The 25,063-nt window shown below is 43.4% G+C and overlaps 1 protein-coding gene across 4 annotated transcripts in view; it reads left to right on the forward strand.

Moving 5' to 3' along the window:
- TTC7B (tetratricopeptide repeat domain 7B) overlaps positions 1-25,063 on the forward strand; it is a 77,527-nt gene that overhangs the window by 17,750 nt on the left and 34,714 nt on the right. For all 4 annotated transcript variants that reach the window (XM_066607563.1, XM_066607564.1, XM_066607565.1 and 1 more), the window contains exons 3-8: positions 1,146-1,314; positions 8,463-8,593; positions 10,127-10,248; positions 21,791-21,869; positions 22,025-22,197; positions 22,312-22,375. In XM_066607563.1, coding sequence (XP_066463660.1) covers positions 1,146-1,314; positions 8,463-8,593; positions 10,127-10,248; positions 21,791-21,869; positions 22,025-22,197; positions 22,312-22,375 — 738 coding nt within the window. The remainder of the gene's footprint in view (positions 1-1,145; positions 1,315-8,462; positions 8,594-10,126; positions 10,249-21,790; positions 21,870-22,024; positions 22,198-22,311; positions 22,376-25,063) is intronic.

Consider the following 25,063-nt stretch of genomic DNA (forward strand, 5'->3'; position numbering starts at 1 on the left):
CCGGTGTGGAGAAACGCCGAGTGTAGAGTCCAGTGGGTGATGTCTTCTGGTAATAAATGAAGAAGATGCGTACGTTACTAGTCCTGGAGCTGCCAGATCAGTGACTGTGCAACCTGTTGGGGTTGGCCAGTGTAAAAGTGGAGAGGAAAGGAGAAAAAACTGATATAATGGCGCGACCTGTTCGGATAGACGTACGTAAGCTTTATGGTTTGGAGGGAAAATGTATTTTCTTAAACTGGAAGCCAGCAAATAATGCGCACAGCGGTCTGAGGCAGGCACGCCTTTTTTTATATAAACGTTTCGAGGCAAACACGCCTCTTCCTCGGTCTCGCTGGAGACACACTATCATACAATTCATATAACAACAATGGTGTTGGTAAAGAAATAAAAAGAATGGTTTAAAAAGGAGTCCAAAAAGGCGAAAGTGAGGAATTGAAATAAAATATATATAATATATATATATATATATATATAAATGAAGAATTCATATGAAGATACGTGAAGCTGTTTTTATCAAACTAAAGTTGCATCAATATATGATGCAACCTTCTTCTTTTTTAATCCCTGGTGATACATAATCTCCACAGAAATCAGTGCAGTTGTTCAGAACTTCTGTTAACCCTTTCCAGTCCACTGTCTGACCTCTGAAGACATTATGATTTAAGGCTGTACTGCTCCGATGTTGGAAGACATCCGTCGGAATTCTCTTACTGTATATTGCCAGCCAATTCAACGTGTCACCTCATGCAGTACTGGCTTTAGCCAGTAGATGGTGCAATTGTATGGCGGCAGAAAAAGAGTAAGCCCCTTAGGAAAACCAGGATACAAATTGGATTGGAAAGGGTTAAATCCAAGTATAGAAGGCATGGTAGTCCAGCAATGAAAATGAGACCATGAGAGATGGCGTAAGGCATGAATACCAAACAATTATATGTCACATATCTTACAAAAGTTTGTTTTTCACACAGTTTAGTATTTTACAATAGTACCAATGTCCAAATATTGCAAGTTAACATAACATTACGAATTCCAAGCAGACTGTTGTATGATTGTACATAGCTACAGGAAGATGAGGCAGCAGGGAATTTCGGAAAGAATGCAACATAAAGTTTAGTCTTTATTGACCTGTTTCCTTTTCTTTGCAGTCAGACTTGATGCAAGAAGCCAACCTGATAATGGCCAAGCTGGATTATATGGAAGGCGATTACAAGGAAGCTCTGGGTGTTTATGCCCGAGTGGGACTGGATGACATTCAACTGGTGGCATCACCTCCATATAAGCTACGGATGATCGCCGAAGCCTACTCAACCAAAGGTAGGAGGATGACGCCATGTATTTAATAGGGGTCTCCCACCGTAGCCACCGAATGTCTAATCAGTCCAACTCAAGAGCAGTGCTGTAATTCTGACAACCCCTTCATTCTATTCTGCATTTATGGACTTGCAGCAGTCAGACACGGTTGACGTAGCTACTTGATGCTCACGGTGAGATTGTGTCTGGTTTTTGAGCCAATATTTAATTGGTGCACACAAATTCCTTTAATCTGGCATGCTATAATCCAGGAAGTCAGATGATCTGGTACTTGTTTCCAGTACAGAGCTTCAATATCTTGTAAAAATTCAGCTAAAGTAGAAGACTGAGCCAAGAAGCAATGAGGAATCTCTCATTTATTGTTATCGGGACCCTTTGATGCCAGATTGCTGGAATCTTACTGTATCGAGGTCGCGGACAGGAATTTCACATGTCTGGATTATCAGGGATGATTGCTTAGCACCAGTCCTGGATGTGACTCCATCGCCCTCACTGCCAGCAGGGATCTGATGTTGTTTAGTACTCCGACTTCTGACTTTGAGATGATGCAGTAAGCCGAGAGCACCGTGACCGCCACTAACCCCCCTTCACATCTCATGTTAAATGATTTCAGCGCTAGGGCGTCACTCACTTGTTTTATTTTTAGTTGGACGGCCCGGGCATGTCTTAAGTAATGTGTATGGGGGGGTACTGATATGCAATCCGTCATATTAGAAGTGGAGCAATCCAAGATAGTGCAACAGAGCATTCAGGGATCAGCCTGCTAAGGTGTAATGATCATATTGGAGACATTGCCTTAGGGTCGTTTACAAATAGCAATAATCGTTTGCCCCAACAAAGGATGCAACGGTTCGCTTGGGCAGTCAGTTTAAACACAAAGGTCATTTTTAATCTTTTTTTACAGGATGGTTCAGTTCGCTGTACCAGTGAGTGAGAACGACTGAACGATTGGTGTTCAAACCGAGCGATTAGCAAACGAGACACGATTTTTAAGCTTACGTGAAATGAAGAATAAGTGAATGAATAATCGTTCAATCGTTGGCTGCGTTTACACTAAACGATGAGCGTTCAATCCAGCGATTATACAATAATTATTATGAATTCTAATCATTTCATGTAAAAGCACCTTCAGGTCGGGCTCACACGAGTGTGTTGTAAAACGCTGCTTGTATAACACAGCATTTTACCACACTGTGAGCCGGCGTATCGCTGCGCATGGCAGTGATTTTTCACGGCGGATCTCATGAATTCTGTCGTGCAGTTTGACTTGTTTGTTTTTTCACATTTACTGCTCTTTCGCTTAGCGAAGTTTCACAGAAACGCTGCACTTGCACAATGTATTTGCTTATGTACAGCGTTTATTAAGTGATGAAAGAGAATAGGGCTCTTAATGCGCGTAATATACAGTAAAATAGAATATGCTGCGTTCGTTTTTTGGGCGTTTTATGTGCGTGTTGTTTGCAATGTATATATGCAAGTGTGAATAGGTTTGTGAAAATTAATGTACTTTGACTCCGTTCACCGCATAATATGCTATTAAATTACCAGCAGCCGCAGTCATCCGCAATACAGAAATCACAGGTACGCAGGGTCGCCAGCTGGCTTCACAGCCGGAATGTGCTGCGGGATCCCGCATGCAAAGTCCAACCCGGTCGTGTGAAGCTGGCCGTAATCTGGGATCTGTATCGCCAAAAATTACATTAAGGGTATGCTGCCACTCATTCACTAAAGAACATAATTACTGAGGATGCAGCCTATCCAATCACCAGAAAGCAGCAGTGACATCACTGAGAATGCAGCCTATCCATTCACTAGAGAGCAGCGGTGACATCATTGAGAATGCAGCCTATCCATTCACTAGAGAGCAGCGGTGACATCATTGAGAATGCAGCCTATCCATTCACTAGAGAGCAACAGTGACATCATTGAGAATGCAGCCTATCCATTCGCTAGAGAGCAGCGGTGACATTGAGAATGCAGCTTATCCATTCACTAGAGAGCAACAGTGACATCACTGAGAATACAGCCTATCCATTCACTGGAGAGCAGCAGTGACATCATAGAGAATGCAGCCTATCCATTCACTAGAGAGCAGCAGTGACATCACTGAGAATGCAGCCTATCCATTCGCTAGAGAGCAGCAGTGACATCATTGAGAATGCAGCCTATCCATTCACTAGAGAGCAGCAGCGACATCACTGAGAATGCAGCCTATCCATTCACTAGAGACCAGCGGTGACATCATTGAGAATGCAGCCTATCCATTCACTAGAGAGCAGCAGCGACATCACTGAGAATGCAGCCTATCCATTCACTAGAGAGCAGCAGTGACATCACTGAGAATGCAGCCTATCCATTCGCTAGAGAGCAGCGGTGACATCATTGAGAATGCAGCCTATCCATTCACTAGAGAGCAGCAGTGACATCACTGAGAATGCAGCCTATCCATTCACTAGAGAGCAGCATTGACATCACTGAGAATGCAGCCTATCCATTCACTAGAGACCAGCGGTGACATCACTGAGAATGCAGCCTATCCATTCACCCAAGAACAGCGGTGACATCACTGAGAATACAGCTTATCCATTCGCTAGAGAGCACTGGTGACCTCACTGAGAATGCAGCCTATCCATTCACCTGAGAACAGTGGTGATATTGTTGAGAATGATTTGTATTTTATTTTTTAAAATCCTATGCTTCTGAATATTAGTTACTTGTATGAAAAGAGTGAGACTCATTTATTCATTTCTTGATCTAATGTGGTGCAGTCGAGGCTTTGGGCATTTCCATTTTGCAAACAGCAGGGGGCGCTGTGTCCTCATCTTGTACTGGGCTCCAGCTTGCATTTAGCTGATGGCCTCAGTCATAGTGTCAGTTTCTTTTGAAGCTGCGCCATTAATACTGTTATGTCATTAGAACCATCAAGTCATTGCTGCAAAGATTAAGCGCCTGAGAAGAAAAACACACGAGCTGTAAATCAGGAAGACAACTTGTGCATCTTAAAGAACCGGAAAGTAGAAGAGAGCTGCTAAGGCATAAGGATATACAGCGGGGACGAGTCTGACCACCAACCAATATGTGTAGGTTACCTGTCAGCTGCTGCCAGGGAAAAAACATCCCTCACACCTGTACAAATAAGACGGTGTAACATTTTCTGCATGCAAGGAATATTTTTATTCACTGACAGCAAGCAGATTGTAGTGTGAAATTAGGATGTTTTCCTTAAATAGTTACAGTTTATCAGGTTCTCTTGTTTCATTCTTTATAGCCCCTTTTACAACAATAAGTGGGTTAACTCCAGGAGCGGTGTGCCTGCAGTGGTCCCCGTAACTAATAGTTTTTAACCCCATGCCTTGGTCAGCAGTGTGAGCAGCGGCTGCAGCTCCTCTCCCTCGTGCTTGGCACGTGGCGTGCTGTCCTGCCGGATCCACTAATCCCCGTGTATTAGCGAAGCTGGAATGATTTTTCTCTGCATTGAGTCTCCGGTTACCTCTCTGTGATGTTGGAGCCAGGAGGTGCTGCGAGTACAAAGCCTAATTCTTCACATCACACCCTGCCTGCTCTCCCATTCACAAGGACGTTGTGCTTCGCTGCACCTCCAAGAATGATGGGAGAAGATTAGAGCCTCTTAAAGGAAGTAGCTCCTGTTTTATGTAAATAAAGTGGAGTCCTTCTGCAATTAGAAGTCCTGCACGTTTTTCTTTTGCTTTGTGATTGCAGTCAGTGAATAGAAACATCATTGCTTAAATTCCTATTTCTCACAGCGGAGTGTTTGTTATAACCGTAAGGGCTCTCGTGCACACTAGCATTTTTTGTTTCCACCTGTTTTGAGTTTTGGTGCCGTTTTTTGAACTGGAAACAAAAGTCCAGCAGTCCGCGTTTTAGCTTCAGTTGTAAAAAAAAGCATGGCGATGAAAAAATTGACAGATAGCACTGAAGACCTTCAGTTTCATTTAGCTGCTCCCATAACAGAACAGGTAGACTGAAACAAAAACTGCTAGTGTGAACATAGAGCCTCAGTAATCTCTCTCCTACCCTGATACATTGTAGCAGAACTATCATTTCAGGTCAAATGAATCAATCAGGAGTCCAGGCTGCAGTCTGGAGCCCACAGAAGATTGTCTACACCAGGCCTGCACAACTTGGCAGTACATAGGGGCCAAAATTAAAATCTGCAAACCTCTGGGGGCCACAGATGGGCTTTTAGCAGCTCAATTTGAAAGTAAGCTGCTAAAAACCTATTCTATTGTTACTATTAAACTATTTTGCAAACCCCAGGATGCTCTGCGGCTAGTGAATAGACATGAGCATGGACCTCAGTTGGTTCATGCTGCTATTTAGGGCCAGTTCACACAAGGAATTTCACATCCAATTTTTACGCACGTAATACGCAGTGAATAGAATAAATAGGCTCATGTTAACAAACACATTGAAACCAGTAGGTTTGTTCACATGAGCCTACTTTTTCATGCAATGTGCGATCACGTGAAAAAATATGCGGCATGTCCGTTTTTTTTTTTCTTTTTTGGTGCGTATTTTGCACTGTAAAAGCCCATTGAAATCAATGGATGTGCGTAAATATGGGCAAAATACGCTGGAAACCTGCATATTTGCTGCCCATTTACACACACAATCATTGCAATTTTGTGCGGAGTTCTTTGTGTACGCAAATATGCAGCATATTTGAGCAGATAAAAATACGCCAGAGCAGTTGAAATATGTGGGCACGAGTGCTTTTTTTTTTTTTTTTTTTTTTTTAATCTTGTATTTACGGAGCCGAAATGTGACACAGCCACAGACTTTAATATGACTGTGATGTAAAGGGCTAGCGACTTGCCCCTTGACATTACAGTCAAGTCACAGTCTGCAGGCCGCCAGGAGTTTTCTGCCAGGCCACATGTGGCCCGCAGGTCATATATTGTGCAGGCCTGGTTAGTATTATTGTACCTTGATGCCACCGGAAATGGTGGGAGTGGAACAGTGTAAGGCTGTTTGACAGCCAGGTGACGCCCCCTGTTTGTGATTGGCTGCAAGGGTGCCTCCACTTTCTCCTGCTCACAGGTCCTGGCAATCAGTACTGGTGGCACTCAGCACTCACAGGTTTCCAGAACAGAGCGTGCGGCTGACGTGCCGTGCAGAGGCCGCGGAAGTCAGTGTACCCATGCCATCTGCCCTCCCACGGCCAGTGTAATTGTCCCAACTACAGCAGCTGTGGCGCCCCTGCTCCTGACCCCTCTTTGGCTGTAGCTGGCACCGCCGTGTGAGATGCGCTGTGACAGTGCTACACAGCCAACTCCCATCTCCCCGTACAAAGTCCCCTAGTAGGGCCGCTGTCAGTGTCCCCAGCGCAACTTTAACCCAGCCTGTAACCGGTGATCAGAGTGCTGAGGGGCCGCAGCTGCCAGGCCGACCACGGCAGGCATATCGGAGCGTTGTAATGAGGGAGCGCAGGTGACCGGACGAAGACCCACATGATTACAGAAGGGAGCGGAGTGGAGCCTATCAGTGGTGAGCGCAGTCCAGAGGTGCCACAGCTCAGAGGCCAAGGACGACTGCAGGCAGAACAGAGCACAGTGCTCAGGGGCCGCAGCTGAGAGGCCGATACTCACTGCCAGGACCTGTGAGCCTGACAAGGGGAGCGCGGCGTGCAGCCAATCAATTGCAGGGGGCGTGACCTGCTTGTCACAGAGCCTTATGCTTCACCACACCCACCATTTCCGGTGGTGTCAGAGTACAATAATACCGGCCTGGTCTGCAGTAATCATTGTAACAAACCACAGCTACATGAGGACAGGTTTCAGCATCCAATCATATAGCTTGTAACCAGAGGCTGAAAGCCCGCAGAGACTGTAGGATAAGTTCACACATAACTGACTTTTTCCACTGTACATTTCACCACTTGTACTTTTTAGCATGGATTTTGCAGTGAATTTGCTGCCGATTTTACTCTGTGCATTGCAAAGGAGGAAATCAACTTTGAAAATATGAAGTATGCTGTGTATTTGAAAAACTGCACTGTGCTTGATTATAAGTTTGTTTCAAGTCTAGACAATCTGCTGTAAGATAGACACATCAGCAGCAGATATCTGCCGTCTTATTAGTTTGTTACAATGTATCAATCTGGAGTTCAGTCTGTTTGATAAAAGTGCAGAACCTTAGCAAATTCTATCAGTCAGAGTAAACTGATTGTTTCTCAGCCCCAACCTTAGCCTGCTCCCTTGCTGTGAACATGTATTCACTGCCTTTCCACTGAGCTTTTACAAAGGGTGTATGACAGTGCTGGGAGATGTTGAAGGAGATCAGGAGGACAGAGAGCAGAGCCGAGAAAGCTACTATTACAGAGGGCTGAAATTATTTCTGGATGAAATTTCAGCTGTTATCAGCAGTGGGGGGGGGGAATGGGACCAGCAGGTACTCAGAGGATGAGAAATAGCTGTATAGCATTGAGTTGGTGTGGTTATGTTACCCAGCCTCTGAAAGAGGAGAGTGAAGGGGAAGCTGAGCTTGTGTATGTTCATGAGAGACCTGTGTACTGGGAATGCCTTTAGCCAGAAACCTGAATATAGGAGACATTGTAAACAAAGTATGAGGCTTTCAAAGTACATGAGCAGGGAAACTCAATTCAAAAACTGCTAAGTGCATTATCTCTTTTCTGCAGGGACTTGGTAAGATGTCTGTATATTGATTTTTCATGCACAAATGTTTCCATAGCCTTTAAGGGTTTTATTACACGAGAACTATTAACCTTGTGTAATAGCTCTAATTGCCATATTTCACCTACGGCTTGTAGGTTCAGCCTGACAATTGTCGGGAAAACATGAGCGCTAGCGGCTGCTGCCAGCGCTGGTGTAATAGCACCCTAGAGGGGGTTGATTATCTCAGTCGGATACAGTTGTGACAAACTCAATTGTGAGAATTTTAGATCAATATTGATTTAAGCTATTATTTTACTGTAAACCGAGATCTTGAAATATGGCAAGGGGGCGATTTCAGACAAACTTTCATTATACCTTTACTTTTTAGTTTCAGAAGATTGGATGAACACTTTGCTGCCGTCCATTATGTTTTACTGAATGGGCACACTGAGAATACTGTGCTGTCAGCCATATTTTATCCCTGACTCTCCCCAATATCTCCTCTGTTCGTTTTAGGTCTTTGTCTAGAAAAACTGCCATGTTCCTCATCCACCAACAGTCTTCATGTTGACCGGGACCAGGAAATCATTACGTGTTATGAGAAGGCTGGAGACATTGCCTTACTTTACCTGCAGGAGGTGGAGCGGGTGAGTACTTTCTGTTTCAGTGATTTTGTACGTGGACATGTGCCTCGTACATGGACTTTAAAACAGCCCCCACTCCCTACACACAGCTTCACACACCTCAAAAATGTAACGTGTGGCAGCTTGACAGGTGGTTTGTGCCTTTATTTGTTTATGGGCAGCTCCTTCTCTCATGAGGCTCTCAAGAGTCTTGTGTGGCGCAGAGTGTTAAGATAGCAGAAATGCAGTCCTAAGCTCTCGCTCACAACCTGAAGGTTGAGGTTTCAATCCCCATGTGGTTCAAGTAGCCTGCTCAAGGTTGAATTAGCCTTCCATCCTTCCGAGGTCGGTAAAATGAGTACCCAGCTTACTGGGGGGTAAAAGATGACTGGGAAAAGCTATGGCAAACCACCCCGCAAAAACAGTCTGCCAAGAAATCGTCACAATGTGACGTCACCCTAAGAGTCAGTCAAGACTCGGTGCTTTTACCAGGGGACTTTACATTACCTCGAAAACTTCTCAGATGGCATTGTGGCAGATATACAGTCTATCACTGAATCATCCCATCCCATTTTTGGGGGAAGGTTCACAATGAGGGAGCTGTATAAGAATTTTGAATGAAATCCAATCATATGACAATAGTCACAATAAAAAAAAAATTATTTCCAGAACATTACTTTAGATTACACTGATTCTGAAGCATAGAGCTCAGAGTTATAAGTGGAGCTGCTGAGACAGTAAATGTCTCTGGAGGGTCTTGTCAATGGAGATGTGTGACATAAAGTAGAGATCATGAGCACTTCTGTACTTCCTATCACTCATCCCATTGAAGAATACTCCAGACAGTGACAGGTAGCAGAGAACAATAGGTTGCATCCAGCAAAGCAAATAGAGTGAAGGGGCTGCAGGGTCATTCAATAAACTCTTATTCAATCTCATTTCCCATTACCGATATACCATATATAATAGACACACAACCCCTGTGTGATGTTGTGTCCCCCACCCTCTGCAGCCATGTTTAATCAAGTTTTATTACATTTTGCAAGTATAGAATAACAAGTAGGTCTCGCAAGACCCAGTAAAAAAAAAATAGAAAAGAGGAAGATATAACATTAGAGGTATACCTTGAACCAACAAGAACTCGTACCTCCCATTGGCCTTTCTAAATTATCAGACTGTTGGGTGTCTGTAGGGAGTAAAGCCCAATAAATTAAACCCCCTGCAGCTATGATGGTGTGTGTTCATTAATACATCATGACCCTGCTCCAGTGATATTAGACTCTTCTACTTTACTATTGATTAGATGGGAGCTGGAAATGAGACTTGGGTCTTCTGAGACTGAAAAGTTTTAATTAGATATAATCATAATGAGGTGGCAACAAAAACATATACTTAAAGGAGAAAGGCACCCGGGGCAATGAATCTGCCAGTACAGCTCTGCCATGTGTATCTTTGCAGGTCATTAGCAGGTCCTTCAGGATTGGCAGCCTGTAGTTTTGGGGAGAGAGAGAGATAGATAGATTAATTAATTTTTTAAATCTATTTTATCCACGTCAGGTGCAAACAGCAAACATTCAGAACCGGAGTCCCAAGCCTGGTCCAGCAGCACCGGACCAGGAGATGAGCTTCTTCCTGGAGACAGGGCTGCAGCGAGCGCATGTCCTGTATTTCAAGAACGGGTGAGTTGTGTCCGGCTGCAAGTCAGTAGCTGCACCCTGCGGTACCGCTCGTGGGTTATAACTGCCATGTCCTATACATAGTGCTGCCGCTGTTGGGGGTACACTTCTTTTTGTATATAATAGATTAGAGAGGTTCAGTAGTCATTATTATTTCTGGTGTTTTGTTTCTTTTTGTGGATTTTTTATCTGTGTGCTTTATAACATTCCGCTGCAGGATAAACTTTCATGAAGATGAACAGTATGTATTTCGCTATTATGTGTCACTCATGTAGAGACCCCCTAGACTTGTGCCTGTGACTACATATAACCTGCTCTTCCCATAAAATTCCATAATTCACAGCATTTAGACTTGCCAACGTCTCTTGCTTTGTAGCTTTAACCCCCCCAAAAAAGAAAATGAATAGAAAAGAATTTGTATTCATTTTCCACAACTTCAAACCTTGGAGATGATTAATTCACTATCCATCCTTTAGAGGGGTTTTCCTAAAATACTGTACTGCTGTTTTCCTCTGAGGCTACAAGAATTCACAACTTTCGGTACTTTTACACAGGACGACTGTTGGGTCTTTAAGTGCCCGACAGCCGGCCCAACTGTTATCACTCCTGTGCTTTCATGCAGGAGCAACAGTCACTCACCGAATGAAGGTGGAGCGGCCGGAGATCTCTTCTAGACGATTGCCTCCATTCAGAGTAAACAGGCAGTCATTCCATAGATGAATGACTGTGTGTTTAAATGGGCCGACAGTCACTTGTTTTTTAGGCAAGCTAAAGACCAAACAACTCTGACAAGTGAGCTATTCGCACTCGGTGCCTGTTGGGTTCTGTGTTTACATGGAAGGACAGTTGTCAGTAATTGCTTTTTGAGTGATCCCTCTGGCGACTATCGGCCCGTGTAAAAGTACCCTTATGTCATCTCCTGCTGATTTAGTGTCTGCATTGAGCATCTTAAGATGTTGTCAACAATCGTAATACACATCAGGGAACAGAAAAAACACTACATCTCCAGGAATGCAGTGCAAAAGTCAGAAGCTACATTCTACTTTGCTCAGTTGTACACCACAACAGAGCCTGTGCTGTACAGACACTGAATCAGCAGGGCCAGCAGTCAAGTCTTGCAGCCTGAGATGAAACTAAAAGAATCTAGAATGCAGCTTTGGGTGAGACTGGAGTACAAAGTAGTTTGTAGCTCAAGACAAGTGAGAACAAACCAAAGGATTTGTGTAGTGATTTTCTCTGCTTTGTTCCATTCAATCTGATGTTTTACCCCTTTCATAAGACTAGTTATCACAGCCCCTTATACTACTAATTTAGTGATTGTATCATATTACAGAAACTTTTGTGGTGCTATTTAGTGCTAAAATATTGTCCTAGAGCAGCTTCTTATGTTCCCAGCACAAAGACAGTCATTGCCTGGTCAAGGTTTCACTCCAAGTTTTGAAATTGAGAAGCTTGATTCCCTTCTTCTGAATTTTCGGCCCCTGCTGATTCATGTGTGATGTGATCCTGCTACTCCTCCTGACCTCCACAGTGCTGCAGTAAGTATCGTTCTTGCTCTGGTGTTGCAATGGTAGAATCAACAAGCTGGACTTCTGTCATCTGATCTCCATTCTTATGTTTTGTTATGAGTGGAGGTCACATGACCGGAACTCCATGGCAACCCCAGAGCAAGCACAAGAGTGACATCACTGTAGCAGGGAGAAGAGAGAAAAACTAAAAAGTATCATCTTTATTACAATGCCGCTTTTAACAGTCAGAAAAATATTGCCCATTAACAGTCGCTCATTGGTGTGATAACATTCTGCAAATGGCCGCAAGCAACAACATGTGAGGGTTATTTTTCACCGTTCACTTTCATGGTGCGTCAGCTATTGTGAAATGAGGAGGTCTGACATTTTGGCCCTCAATGATCCTGAGAATCTGTTTCCTGTTAACACAGGACTTACCTAATCAGTGTTAGTTGGTGCCAAGTGCAGCGTACTTAGATTTCAGTGTAGTGTGATAACATATGTATATCCTTTTCCTCTTAAGGTCCTTTTACACGCCAAGATAATCTTTCAAATGGCCAGAAGATTGAAAGATTTAGCAATGTATTTGCATAAAGTGTTAATGGCTTTAATCATCTCCATTTGCATATAAAGGGACCTTTAATCATCCTCATTTTCCTCCATGAGTTGTTTGCTCAGCTGGGCGTGTGTTAAACACGCCCAACTGAGCAAAAATCTGGCCAGCAGATTCCATTGTTCTCCTGACAGCAGAGTACACAGTGTACCTATTATGTATGCAAAGCAAACACAATCAGTACAGGATTATCCTGCAGTATTTTGAAAGATGAGTGAAATTGATTCAAATGGATCGAATTTGCTCAGTCTTTCAACGACTTTCTGCATGGAAATTCCGACGGCAATTTTTATCCCAGGATAAAGCAGCAAAGTGGACGAGATTTGCAAAAATCTCGTCCACGCGCTGTGGAGAAGCCGTTGCGGCCAAGCCATGATGAAACTGACATGCCGCGTGAAATTCCAAGCCGCGGTATGTCAATGTTATCGCCGTCTCTGCTGTGGCTTTCTCTCCTTTCTATGGGAAATTTACGCCCCGTGTGACCGCAGCCTTACAGGTACAGATTTCTTTGGGGACTGATTTTGAGTTTAATTAAACATAAGTACCGTATATACTGGAGTATAAGCCGAGTGTTTCAGCACATTTTTTAATGCTGAAAAAGACCCCGTCGGCTTTTTACCTCGAGTGAGGTAAAAAAAAGAGAGAAAAAAACACCGCAATACTTACCTCCCAGCCAGCGTTTGTGTCCCCGGCGCGATTGTCTCCCCATCGGTGCAGCAAGCTGCTTGAGAATTCTCCCCGCTGTCATCTCCCTGCTCGGCTTTAAATTCCCCCGCCATCAGCGATGTGTAGGTAAGCACTGGGATTGGATCGCGCGCCAGCCAATCACAGCCGGCGCTCGATCATTCACAGCCATTCAGTGAATGACATCAGTGAATGGCTGTGATTGGTTTATCGAGCGCCGGCTGTGATTGGCTGGCGCTCGATCCAATCACAGCGCTGTCGGCAGGGGAATTCAAAGCCGAGCAGGGAGATGACAGTGGGGAGAATTCTCAAGCAGCTTGTTGCACCGCCGGGGAGACCATCGCACCGGGAACACAGACGCAGGCTGGGAGGTGAGTATTGTGGGGTTTTTTTCTTTACCTAGTATATACTCGAGTCTAGCTAGGCTTATACTCAAGTCAATATGTTTTACCAGTTTTTTGTGGTAAAACATATGGACTCTGCTTATATTTGGGTCGGCTAATACTCGAGCATATACGGTAGGTCTCTGCTAGAATTTGCTTGAAGTAGAAGCGAGAAATTGAATGATGTGTCTAATATTACAGTATGGATATAACTCGGGCGCTCCCCAGTGAGGCTGCACAAAGCCCATGTTATCGCTCCATGTGTCCAAATATTTTTTACAAGCTCATCACCAGTTCTATTGTCAGAGCTTTCGGAAATGGGTGGCTTCAATTATTTGCTGTTGCGATAGATGAGAGGTGAAGTTCTCCTGTCTTCGTGTGGTTCTACCACCATAAATTTGCTTTGTAAATTGCAATTTCCCATGAGCCCCTTCCTGACCAGCTTGTTTTAGATTTTTCATTGCAATTTCACCGCATAATACACAGTGAATGAAGCCAATTAAAGTACATTGATTTTAATTGATCCCCTCACACATAGCAGCAAGCGTGCATGAGATGTGCTGTCATGCGCAGTGCACTAACATTGCCCTACACAGTGACAGCCGGCTCACACAGCGGTAAGACGCTGCGCAATACACGCAATGTTTTACACTTACAGTCATGTGAGCCCGGCCTTTATAGTGAAATCTTTTCTGGTAGATTTTACAGAAAGTGGAGAATGCTTCTACTTTTTGTCTCTTCCTGATTCCATTCAGTTGTCCTCTTATGATGGCGTAGGCGTCCTAGCATTGCTAAGATTGAGCCTGGAGTGATCAGTTACTTTGCAGAGGCCCTCCGCATCAATAACAGAGCACAATGGTCATTTGTAGTATAATCCAGGGACCCACCCCTTAATAATGTTGTCAAGGAGGACACTGCAGCAAACGCTGAGATAAAAGATTTGCTTTTCTGGAAGCCATGAGCAAACTCAATGTTATCAGGATTTGTCGGAAAGCATTATTATATCTAATCATCATCAAGTATCCAGATGACTCCTGTTACTGTGATTCCTGTCATTACTGACCTCAACAGAAGCCACTTGGCCACATAAGCTTAGGCTAGATGCACATGGATGGATTTGCGTGTGCAATGCACAGAGAATAGAATCCATTGATTTCAATGGGTTAGTTCACAAGAACGATTAGCAAATGAGTCAATGATTATTTTCATGCTTGCATGAAATAAACGATAAGCGAACTAATATTTGTTAAATCGTTGGCCATGTTTACACTGAATTATTATGGTTTAAAAATCGCTGCATCATTCACATATGTTTTGATTATTATTATAATTAGTCCGTGTAAAAGCACCTTCAACTAAATGGCTAGAATTTTTATTCTGAATGTACCTCCCCTCCAGCCTCGTGCAGAACCCAAATTGTATATTCTCTACTCCCTAAATGCAGCTTTTTACTGTGCTCATTGTCACCCCCTGCCGAGTAGTGCCCTGTGTATATAGTACCTGGGAAGAGAAAGGTCCACTCCTATGAGTTTGTTTGGCCTCACAAAATTGGTTGTCACTTCTGCAGTGCTTTAAGCTGCAAAAAATGTACTGTATTTTAATTGTGAGTTATAACAATTATAATACTGCCCCCTAAGTACAGGAATATAACTGCTATAATACTGTGCACTAAGTACAAGATTATAATGACTAGAATACTGCCTACTATGTACAAGAATATAACTACTATAATACTGCCTTGTATGTACAAGAATATAACTACTATAATGCTGCCTCCTATGTACAAGAATATAACTACTATAATGCTGCCTCCTATGTACAAGAATATAACTACTATAATACTGCCCCCTATGTACAAGAATATAACTACTATAATACTGTGCCTATGTACAAGAATATAACTACTATAATACTGCCTCCTATGTACAAGAATATAACTACTATAATACTGCCCTCTATGTACAAGAATATAACTACTATAATACTGCCCCCTATGTACAAGAATATAACTACTATAATACTGCTCCCTATGTACAAGAATATAACTACTATAATACTGCCCCCTATGTACAAGAATATAACTACTATAATACTGCCTCCTATGTACAAGAATATAACTACTATAATACTGCCCCTATGTACAAGAATATAACTACTATAATACTGCTCCATATGTACAAGAATATAACTACTATAATACTGCCCCCTATGTACAAGAATATAACTACTATAATACTGCCCCCTATTTACAAGAATATAACTACTATATTACTGCCCCCTATTTACAAGAATATAACTACTATATTACTGCCCCCTATGTACAAGAATATAACTACTATATTACTGCCCCCTATGTACAAGAATATAACTACTATATTACTGCCCCCTATGTACAAGAATATAACTACTATATTACTGCCCCCTATGTACAAGAATATAACTACTATATTACTGCCCCCTATGTACAAGAATATAACTACTATATTACTGCCCCCTATGTACAAGAATATAACTACTATAATACTGCCCCCTATGTACAAGAATATAACTACTATAATACTTCCTCCTATGTATAAGAATATAACTACTATAATACCGCCCCCTATGTACAAGAATATAACTACTAGAATACTGCTCCTATGTACAAGAATATAACTACTAGAATACTGTCCCCTATGTACAAGAATATAACTATTATAATACTGCCCCCTATGTACAAAAATATAACTACTATAATACTGCTCCTATGTACAAGAATATAACTACTATAATACTGCTCCTATGTACAAGAATATAACTACTATAATACTGCCTCCTATGTACAAGAATATGACTACTATAATACTGTCTCCTATGTACAAGAATATAACTACTATAATACTGCCTCCTATGTACAAGAATATAACTACTATAATACTGCTCCCCTATGTACAAATATATAACTACTATAATACTGCACCCTGATGTACGAGAACAAAAGTATATGGAGCTGGAGTTATGCATTATCTGCCATCTGATCAGTGATATACTAGTAATGTGTATTAGATTTTCTGTATAAAACCTTGATCTTTTTATATAATGATGATGATACATCTGGCTCTAGGGGGCTAATGCCAGTCATCTGTAACACATGGAGAGAATGTGAGGATCGTGGTTGTGAAACCCAGGTTTACATCTTGATCTAGGGCTGGGCAATTCCGCCTAAAATTAAAATCTCAGTTCCCTTCACTCTCCATACTTTACATTCATTCATTTCTTGATGAGGATAACTGACTACTGAACGGTCTTCCCTCTACAATTTATCCTGAGCCCAACAGCATCCAGGCTCATCTTTCTGTCCAGCCATTACACTGATACCTCCACTTTGTGCCAGTCGTTGCGTTGTTTACCCGTCCACTATAGGATACTAATTAAACTCCTCACTCTAACCCATAAATCTCTCCACAGTGCTGCACTGCCATATATCTCCTCCCACAACTTTGTCTACCACTCTACCCATGCTCTCTGTTCTGCTGTAGATCTTGGGGTCCTTTAACTGATAACTAATTCAGTGTAACTGCATGACCCAACTGAATGATTGAGAATTCGTTCCCCGGCCCGCTCCGCCTCCATTCACTGAGCGATGCTCATTCCTTTGTAAAAGCACAGGAACAATTATGCTGGGATAACCTGTCGGGCACCTGCACCTGACAGGTTGTCCCGTGTAAAAGCCCCTTAGGCCGCCTGCAGACGAGCGGGTCGGATCCGGCGGCGAGAATTCTCGCCGCGGGACCCGACCTGAGCGCCTGCAGAGACGAGCGCGTACTCACCGGCGGCCCCGGCTCTTTCATGTGCCGGCAGCCGGCGCATGCGCAGACCAGAGGCGGCGGCCGGGTGAGTGACGTATCTGCGAGCCCCGCACAAAAATAGGACATACCGCGGTTTGTTTGCCGCGCGACATTTCGCGTGGCCAAACCGCGGCGGTCTGCATAGGAGTGCGTATTGTAATGCACTACTATGCCGGCTTTGAGCGACGGAAATCCCGCGGGAAATCTCGCCGTGGGATTTCCGCCCGTGTGCAGGCGGCCTTAGACTAATGTTCAACATAATGCAAACCATCTGCTCCCATCTCCAAGATTTTTCTCGAGCTGCACCAGTTCTCTGAAATGCACTACCAGCTACCCAGCTGATCGGGTGCCCGCCATCGGCGCTGATTCCATCATCACTGAATGATCGTCCGGTAGACACTTTTTTCTTTTAACCAGTAGATTTCTCTTTGGGGAACCTACCTGTCAGTCAACTTTTCAGTGTCCCCTATAGACTCATTATGGGATTGCACTACCATGTAGAAGAGGGTGTTCCAATAATAAGATTATAATTGGGGGTTGCTCTTCTTATAGACACATTACATTGTCACTATTGCCTGGGCGCTCATTGTTCCTCTGTCCATGATTTTGCTGCTGTCTATTACAGTTCAATATAATGTGGTGTGTATCAGGTTCTCTTCGTTGGGTCCAGCAGGTTTTATAACTGACCCGGTCACTTTGTGTGGACGCAAGAGATTACAAGTTCATTCCAGGTCTCAATCCTATTAAATCGACCTGTTAAGTGATTACTGCACTGGCTTGAGACTCAGGTGCTGGAGATCACACTGTGTACGGTGATTTGCTCATGGTGTATGATGGCGGCACTCTACCCTACCACAGGAAGGTCCCATTCCTACTTCTTCAATTAAGTTTCTAAAACTTATTTAAAAACTTTTAGGGCCTATTGTTGTATTAAATACTACATTTACAGCTAGGTATTTTAGAAGGGAAGTAAACCAGTTTTGTAGGAGCTCACAAACCAAGAATTAGACAGTGAAACTAGTGGGGTCCCCAGCAGCACAGAAGTGGAGGGTGCTAGTCGTCTTGGATTCGTACAGGTTGGAAACTATGTAGGGGAAGGAGCAGCACAGAGTGTTACATGAAATCTTGTGGGAGGTCACAGACTGAGAATTGATTAGTAGAATATACATATTCCCCCTTTCCCAACAGCACAGAGTATTTCAGGAGAACTGTGTGCTCATCATGCTGTGTTACATAGGGAAACGACCATGCTCCACTCAACACAGAGTATTTCAGGAATAAAGTCCATTTGTATCTGCATTTTAAATATCTACTTTTATCTAGTTTTTATTCTTCTAGTTTTCTTCTCAATTCAGAATTTGCACTGAAGGAGATTTATTACCGTGATTCAGATGTCGGTATATTATCCCTGCCCTTTATAATTGCCTTGTGCTGGCTATTTAAAGTGGGTACATCATTGACCTTTTTTTTTTTTTAAGAGTGCTACAAAATAAAGTAGTGATACTCACCTTACCGATCCAGTCCTTAGCTGGTCATGTTCTCCCTCACAGCTGGTCACATACTGGCCAAACAGGTGAGCGGATATGGATAGATGGGATGTGATCAGCTGCATGGGAGTAGAGGGACTGCTGACGGACCAGAAGAAGTAGAAACAGGATTGGCAGGGGGATTGTAAGGGGAGTATGAACTTTTTAATATTCTAAAGCTGTTCATACATATGACACTTCTATTGGCCGTGGGATCATTCGTGTGATTGATTCCACCATCATCATGGCAACTACGCTGGCTGACGGGCACGGTCTAAAACAACAGAACAAAAAACACTGGCCTTGCTCAAAGTGGATAATGGTCGGCCTATTTCGGCCAGTTACCCCACACACTTCTGTTTTAAGCTGACCACATTTTTGATATACTATATGCTGTCAACCATTGCAAATAATCATTCAGCTTTTTTGTTTTTTTCCTGTCTTAAACGATCATTGCCAATGGTCAAAATCATCTCCTGTATGGGTAGCGTAACACTCTAAGGGTACATTTACACAGGACAACCATCAGGCGCATGAGTGCCCAACAGCATTCCCACGGGCTACTTCCCAACTGTGTCTCATGCTTTACATAGGAGCAATAGTCGTTCAAGTTAATGGAAGCGGAGCAGCGTTGGGGATCATTCCAGCCACCCGTCTCCATTCACAGTAAAACCTCGTGTCCACAGGCGGGTTGTATTCCGCCCGCGGGAGCCAACCCTGCCCGCGGCCTAGAACATTTTTTTACCTTTCTGGGTCTTCTGCAAACCTGTCCAGGGCTTCTCCCTCCTGTCCGGATCTTGTTTCTTCTGCAATACGGATGTGTGTGCGCGCATGCGCAGTACGCTTCTTTGTTTTTTTAACTCCTGCTTTCCCACGGTATCTGCGGCACGTCTGCAGTGTCAGCTGCGGGTGTGCCATGGATTGGATGGCTTCCATTAACGTCAATGGGAGCTATCAGTGTGGGATCCGCACAGAAAATGGAGCATGCTGTGATCTGTTTTCCGGACCAGAAGGTCTGCAAATCACATCTGCATGCTTTAATTAATTTGTGGACACCCATGCATCTCTATGGGCAGTTTAATTTGCAGATCTCCTCACAGATCACGCAAATCAAATCCGCTGGTGGCCATGAGGCCTAAACAGGAGTCGCTCAAACAAGGATATCCTGTTTACATGGCCCAACAGTCACTTGGTTTTTAATTCTGCTAAAAAACCAAACAACTGCGAAAGGTGAGCAGTCTCTTGTTCCGTGCCTGTCGGCAGCTGCATGTGCACTGGAACATTGTTGCACAGATTCACTGTTTCCAGAAATAAAATGGGTGATAATTGCCCCATGTAAACGTACATTAAGCTGTTTGTTAATAGACGAAAAAAATCATTTCTGGATAACCCCTTTAAAGCATAAAACCAGATTTCCTGTTGAGCTCTGGAAGTCGAAGACTTTGTATAAAATCACTGGGTTAGGCTATAAGTGTAAAACATACAATCAGCAGCCAAGTCCTAGTCGGCCGGTTCGCAGATGACATCTTGAGAACAGCATCAAGCATCTTGATAAAGCCTCCAGTGAACTCTGCTGACAGATCTGTAGCAGTCGGACCTATCTCGGTGCCAATTCACTATAGAGAATTAATTAGAAGGATTAGTAAATCACTGCGCACAACAGTGACCGTAAACGTTACAGCCTGAGGTTCTGGCTGCACGGAGAGACGCTGCCCTCAGCCAAGTCGATGAGTGCTAGTCTGTACCTGCGTGCCAGTCATTAATTATATTAATTTAATACTTCACCCTATAGCCTCAGTGTGGAGAAATGCATTTGCAGAACTTTTCTTGGGGGTTTTGGCACATCTGTGACTATCTTCAGGAAAGATCCGGATGTCCTGCATTTTCAGCAATAATAAGATGATTTTCTGCAGCACATCGCACCCTGTGAACAAGGCCCTATAAGATGAATAGCTTCAGGATGTAAGTTGAGACTCCGTCTGTGTTGGTAGTTGCAGAACTTCCCGTTTTACAATGATGAAGCTTTATCTATATGGGACACATTGCTGTGATGCCTCCATGCTCACATATTCCTGGGGTGGCATTACCTTTAACATTTACTTGCTTTGGGTAATTGAGCTGTTGAGGTTCTTCCACCTCACAAGTTGTGCCTCTGATTCTCTTCCATATTACCAGCAGCGGAACACCTCTGATCCACGGAAAATAAGTACGATTTTTGCCACGGCATTCGCAGTAACACTTGATTGATATTTACGCAGCAATAATAAGATGGACGGCTTGTTAGGCTGCAGATTTGCCTGCGGGGACTCAGCACAGAACTCTTCCTGCTCTTGATGGATTACACTTTATTACTTCATTAGCATCGGCTTCTGAAGCGACATTCTGTTAACTCTACTAGCAGCATGAAGACTGCTTTCTTACCTTTCAGGGCTGCGCTACCTCGTCTTGGGTTTCTCAGCGGTTAATTTGCTGCCAAGTAGTTGCCAGAAACCATATATATGTTATAAATGAGCCAAATGGTTTCAGCACTTTTGTATATGATGCAGGCGATCACATGGGAGACCGAGAATTACAATCTGTAGTAATTCATTAGATATGTTACCGCACTGGCACCAGGGATGCGGGATCTCCCTCCAGGCATGCCTAGAAAAAGTATTCACCCCCCTGAGGACTTTTTGGTTTTATAGTACAAAAAAGCGGTATGATCAGTAGTGAAATTAACATGGCAAATTCTATTAATGCTGCATCTGATCATCTGGCACCTAGCAAGTCCCATTGATGCAGGATTAAAGGAATTTTGCCTTGCATATATAGATGGGTATAGTAATAGATTTTTTTTCATGGCTGTCAGACCAGATGCATTGTAGGAGGGAGCATTACATACAGTGAAGAGAACCTTTGCTATAAAGTCCCTGTCCTGCAGAACTGACAGTCTAGTCAGGAGTGCTCTATGATATATAGTAGGCCTGTAAGACAGAGATAATGGCATCTGTTCTTCGTCCAGGAACTTGACCCGAGGAGTGGGCCGATTCCGAGAGATCCTGAGAGCTGTAGAGACCCGGACCACACAGAACCTGCGGATGGTGAGTGCAGTTTGCTGGAGATGAGATCACCACCATGTATGGGTCCCGTATACTTGTGCTGCAAAGGAAAATGACCGAAATGGTTTCCTGACTTTTTGGCTATCACACTTGGTGACGACGTCCTTTCTCATTTAGTTTTTCTCTCTCTGTACCAGACGATCGCCCGGCAGTTGGCTGAAATTCTTCTCCGAGGAATGTGTGAACAAAGTTACTGGAACCCACTGGAAGACCCCCCCAACCAGTCACCCTTAGATGACCCCCTCCGACAAGGTCTCAACACAAAAAACTATGCATTAAGTCGGAGACCACGAGTGTACTCAGGAGAGAAGTAAGTATGGCTAACCGGTGTTCTCCCAGTGTTCAGATCTGTGCTGTGTACTTGATTTTTCTGCACTTGGTTTTGAATATTTGCTTCAGTTTCATATTTATATTTGTTTTATAGCATTTTCTGTCCTCAAGAAAACACAGAAGAGGCACTGTTACTGCTGTTGATCAGCGAGTCCATGGTAAGAGCCCTTGTTACACTTAGACTGAGTGTAATACACGGGTGTGAGTGGCCCAGTGGGCACATACAACTAATAGTGCGTGATAACCACTTAGCTTTTACCTAAAGCACATGAATTGGATTCTTCAAGGGCACATTCCTTCTATCAACATATTCTCATATAAAGCAGGGCAGATAAAAAGTTTGTTTTGGACAATTGCTAATATTGCAGTCCCATAATATATTCGTGTTTGTGGAAAGTCATAAGTACACAAGAGAATAGTGCCTTCTACTTATTAGACAAAGAGAGACAAATGTCCATAGAGTTCAGCCAGTTTCCACTCCCCTTGTTAATCCAGAGGATTTAAAAAAAAAAAAAAAAACCCTAACGAGGCAGAAGCCAATTTACCACATCTTGGGGAAAAAAAATTCCTCCTCGACTCCATAACGGACAACCCAAATATTCCACAAAATCACCCTGGCAAGTTTTTTGTTAGTCTGTCATGTGTCACAAGAATAGCCTACGTTTCCACAAGAATCACATCTCATTTAGAAGCTGTAAGGGAAGTTTGTTTATTATTTACCATAATGCCCCATTTACACGGGGCGGCTGTTGGCTAAACGATCTGCACGAGCGGGATCTAAACGAACGTTTAGACAGGCAGATCATCACTGAGGATCACTCTATGTGAATCACTGAGCACAGAGCGTTTAGATGCAGCAAGAAGTGAGCGAACCAGTGATTATTTTTATGCTGGGGGAAAGTGAGTGACAAATAAAAAGTAAACAAATAGCGGACGATGGTTTTGCATTGAGACACGATGAATATCATGCATTTCCTTTAAAGGCCCATTTAGACACAATGATTATCGCTCAAAAGACATCTTTTGAGCATTACTCGTTGTGTGCATTTACACTGCAAAATGATCGCTCAAAATTCGCTCAAACGGCAGTTTAAGTGACAGTTTTGAGCGTTCACTTTGCATAGGTGTGTAAATGAAGGCTCACGCTGTATGTAGGGGACAAGCAGGACTGCTGTCTTCTGCATACAGCTGTTGTCTTCTCAGAGCGCTCAGCTGGTATACAACTGAGCTCTCAGAGCAAGGTATGCAGAGCACAGCTGGAGAGATGTCTTCTGCATACTCCTACTGTGTTCACGGAGCACTCAGCTGGTATACAGCTGAGCGCTCTGAGCGGGGTATACAGAAGACAGCTGGAGCGCTGTCTTCTGCTGTGTTCACAGGGCGCTCAGCTGGTATACAGAAGACATCTTCAAGTCTGGATCCATTCCTGGACCGTGCACCAAGAGCGTATCCATTTTTATCTATTACAAGGTTGTGCTGCTCTCCAACTTTTCTGATTATTCAGCTAGAGCGCTGTCTTCTGCATACTTCTGCTGTGTTCTCCGAGGGGGATAACAGCTGAAACAATAGCATTAGCGGTATCCCGCTGAGAACTCAGCGCACGATCCTGATGAGACTCAGCGTTGTCTTTCAGCTTGCTGAAAGACAACGATGAGCGAATCGCTAACGAAAACTGCACAATGGCACCGCGTTTAGACCCAATGATTCTCGCTCAATAGACTGCTTTGAGCGAATTTTGGTCAAGAATCGCTGGGTCTAAATGGGCTTTAAGTTTGCCCTTCATTAACAGGTGCATAATCCTATAGCAGTTAACGGTCTGCCAGTTAAGTTAACGATCAATATCTCTTGAAGTAGCCAGCACCACTGATCCCCGTCATCTGATGTTATCATTTGCCGTCATCTGCATCGTCTTATCATGCTGTCTCCAGTTGATCACGCCTCTTTTGATGTCCCCAGTGTCACATGAGGAGGGGTTGCAGGCTCAGACCATGCCACAGTCCCCATTACATCATCATCACTGATGCAACAGTAAAACATAATTGCTGTATAATGAAAAGTTCTGAAACTTAAGTTATATTCTTCACCATTTTTAAGCGTTTTGCTTGCTATCCTAGAATGGAAAGATTCTAGTGAGAGGCTCAAAACGTGCCCTCGCTTATTCCGCTCACACAGCTGATGATCTGTTGCAATGTATCAATGTTGACCATTCTCTGTGACAAGAATCTTTTCCCAATGCTGATAGTTCCTAGCGCTGGGAGCAGCAGTAGGCCTGGAGGGTTTTCAGCCTCTGGATATGAACATATGTTTTCTTTCAGCTTCAAATTCATCATCTATGCAAGCAGGACTAGATCAATATGCATGTTTCAATTCACTGACAGCAAGCAGAAATCATGAAACTAGTAAGGAATTGAAATACAAAATATATTAGAAAGTTGCATACCTTTTCATTATCAGTTGACCCAGTATTAGAGATCCCCAATGACCAGCTCTGATCATTGAGGGAAAGGTGCAGCCGCTGCAGGGGGAATGTAATATTGCACGCTGACCATTAAATTGAATGGCTGCCCATGTAATACTTGAATGGGCTGTGCTGGTCATCTTCCCCTTTCCCTTATGGCATCCTTGGAAATAGATCTCTTCACAAGACAGCCCCTGTAAGGATGATACCTAGTACTGAAGTAGTTCAGGATTTTTTCAGATCTGCTTTTAATAGACTCCTAAATTTAGAAGTTTCCATAGCTACTGCAGTTTTCCCAGATTGTTCATATTTGCTGTGGGTGGGGGCAGGAGGCAGATTATAAACAGACGTGACCGCGCCCAGCTTCATGGCTCTTATATAACTGCTG

This window comes from Eleutherodactylus coqui, chromosome 6 (assembly GCF_035609145.1).
Source record: "Eleutherodactylus coqui strain aEleCoq1 chromosome 6, aEleCoq1.hap1, whole genome shotgun sequence".
In the NCBI taxonomy this organism is placed as follows: Eukaryota; Metazoa; Chordata; class Amphibia; order Anura; family Eleutherodactylidae; genus Eleutherodactylus; species Eleutherodactylus coqui.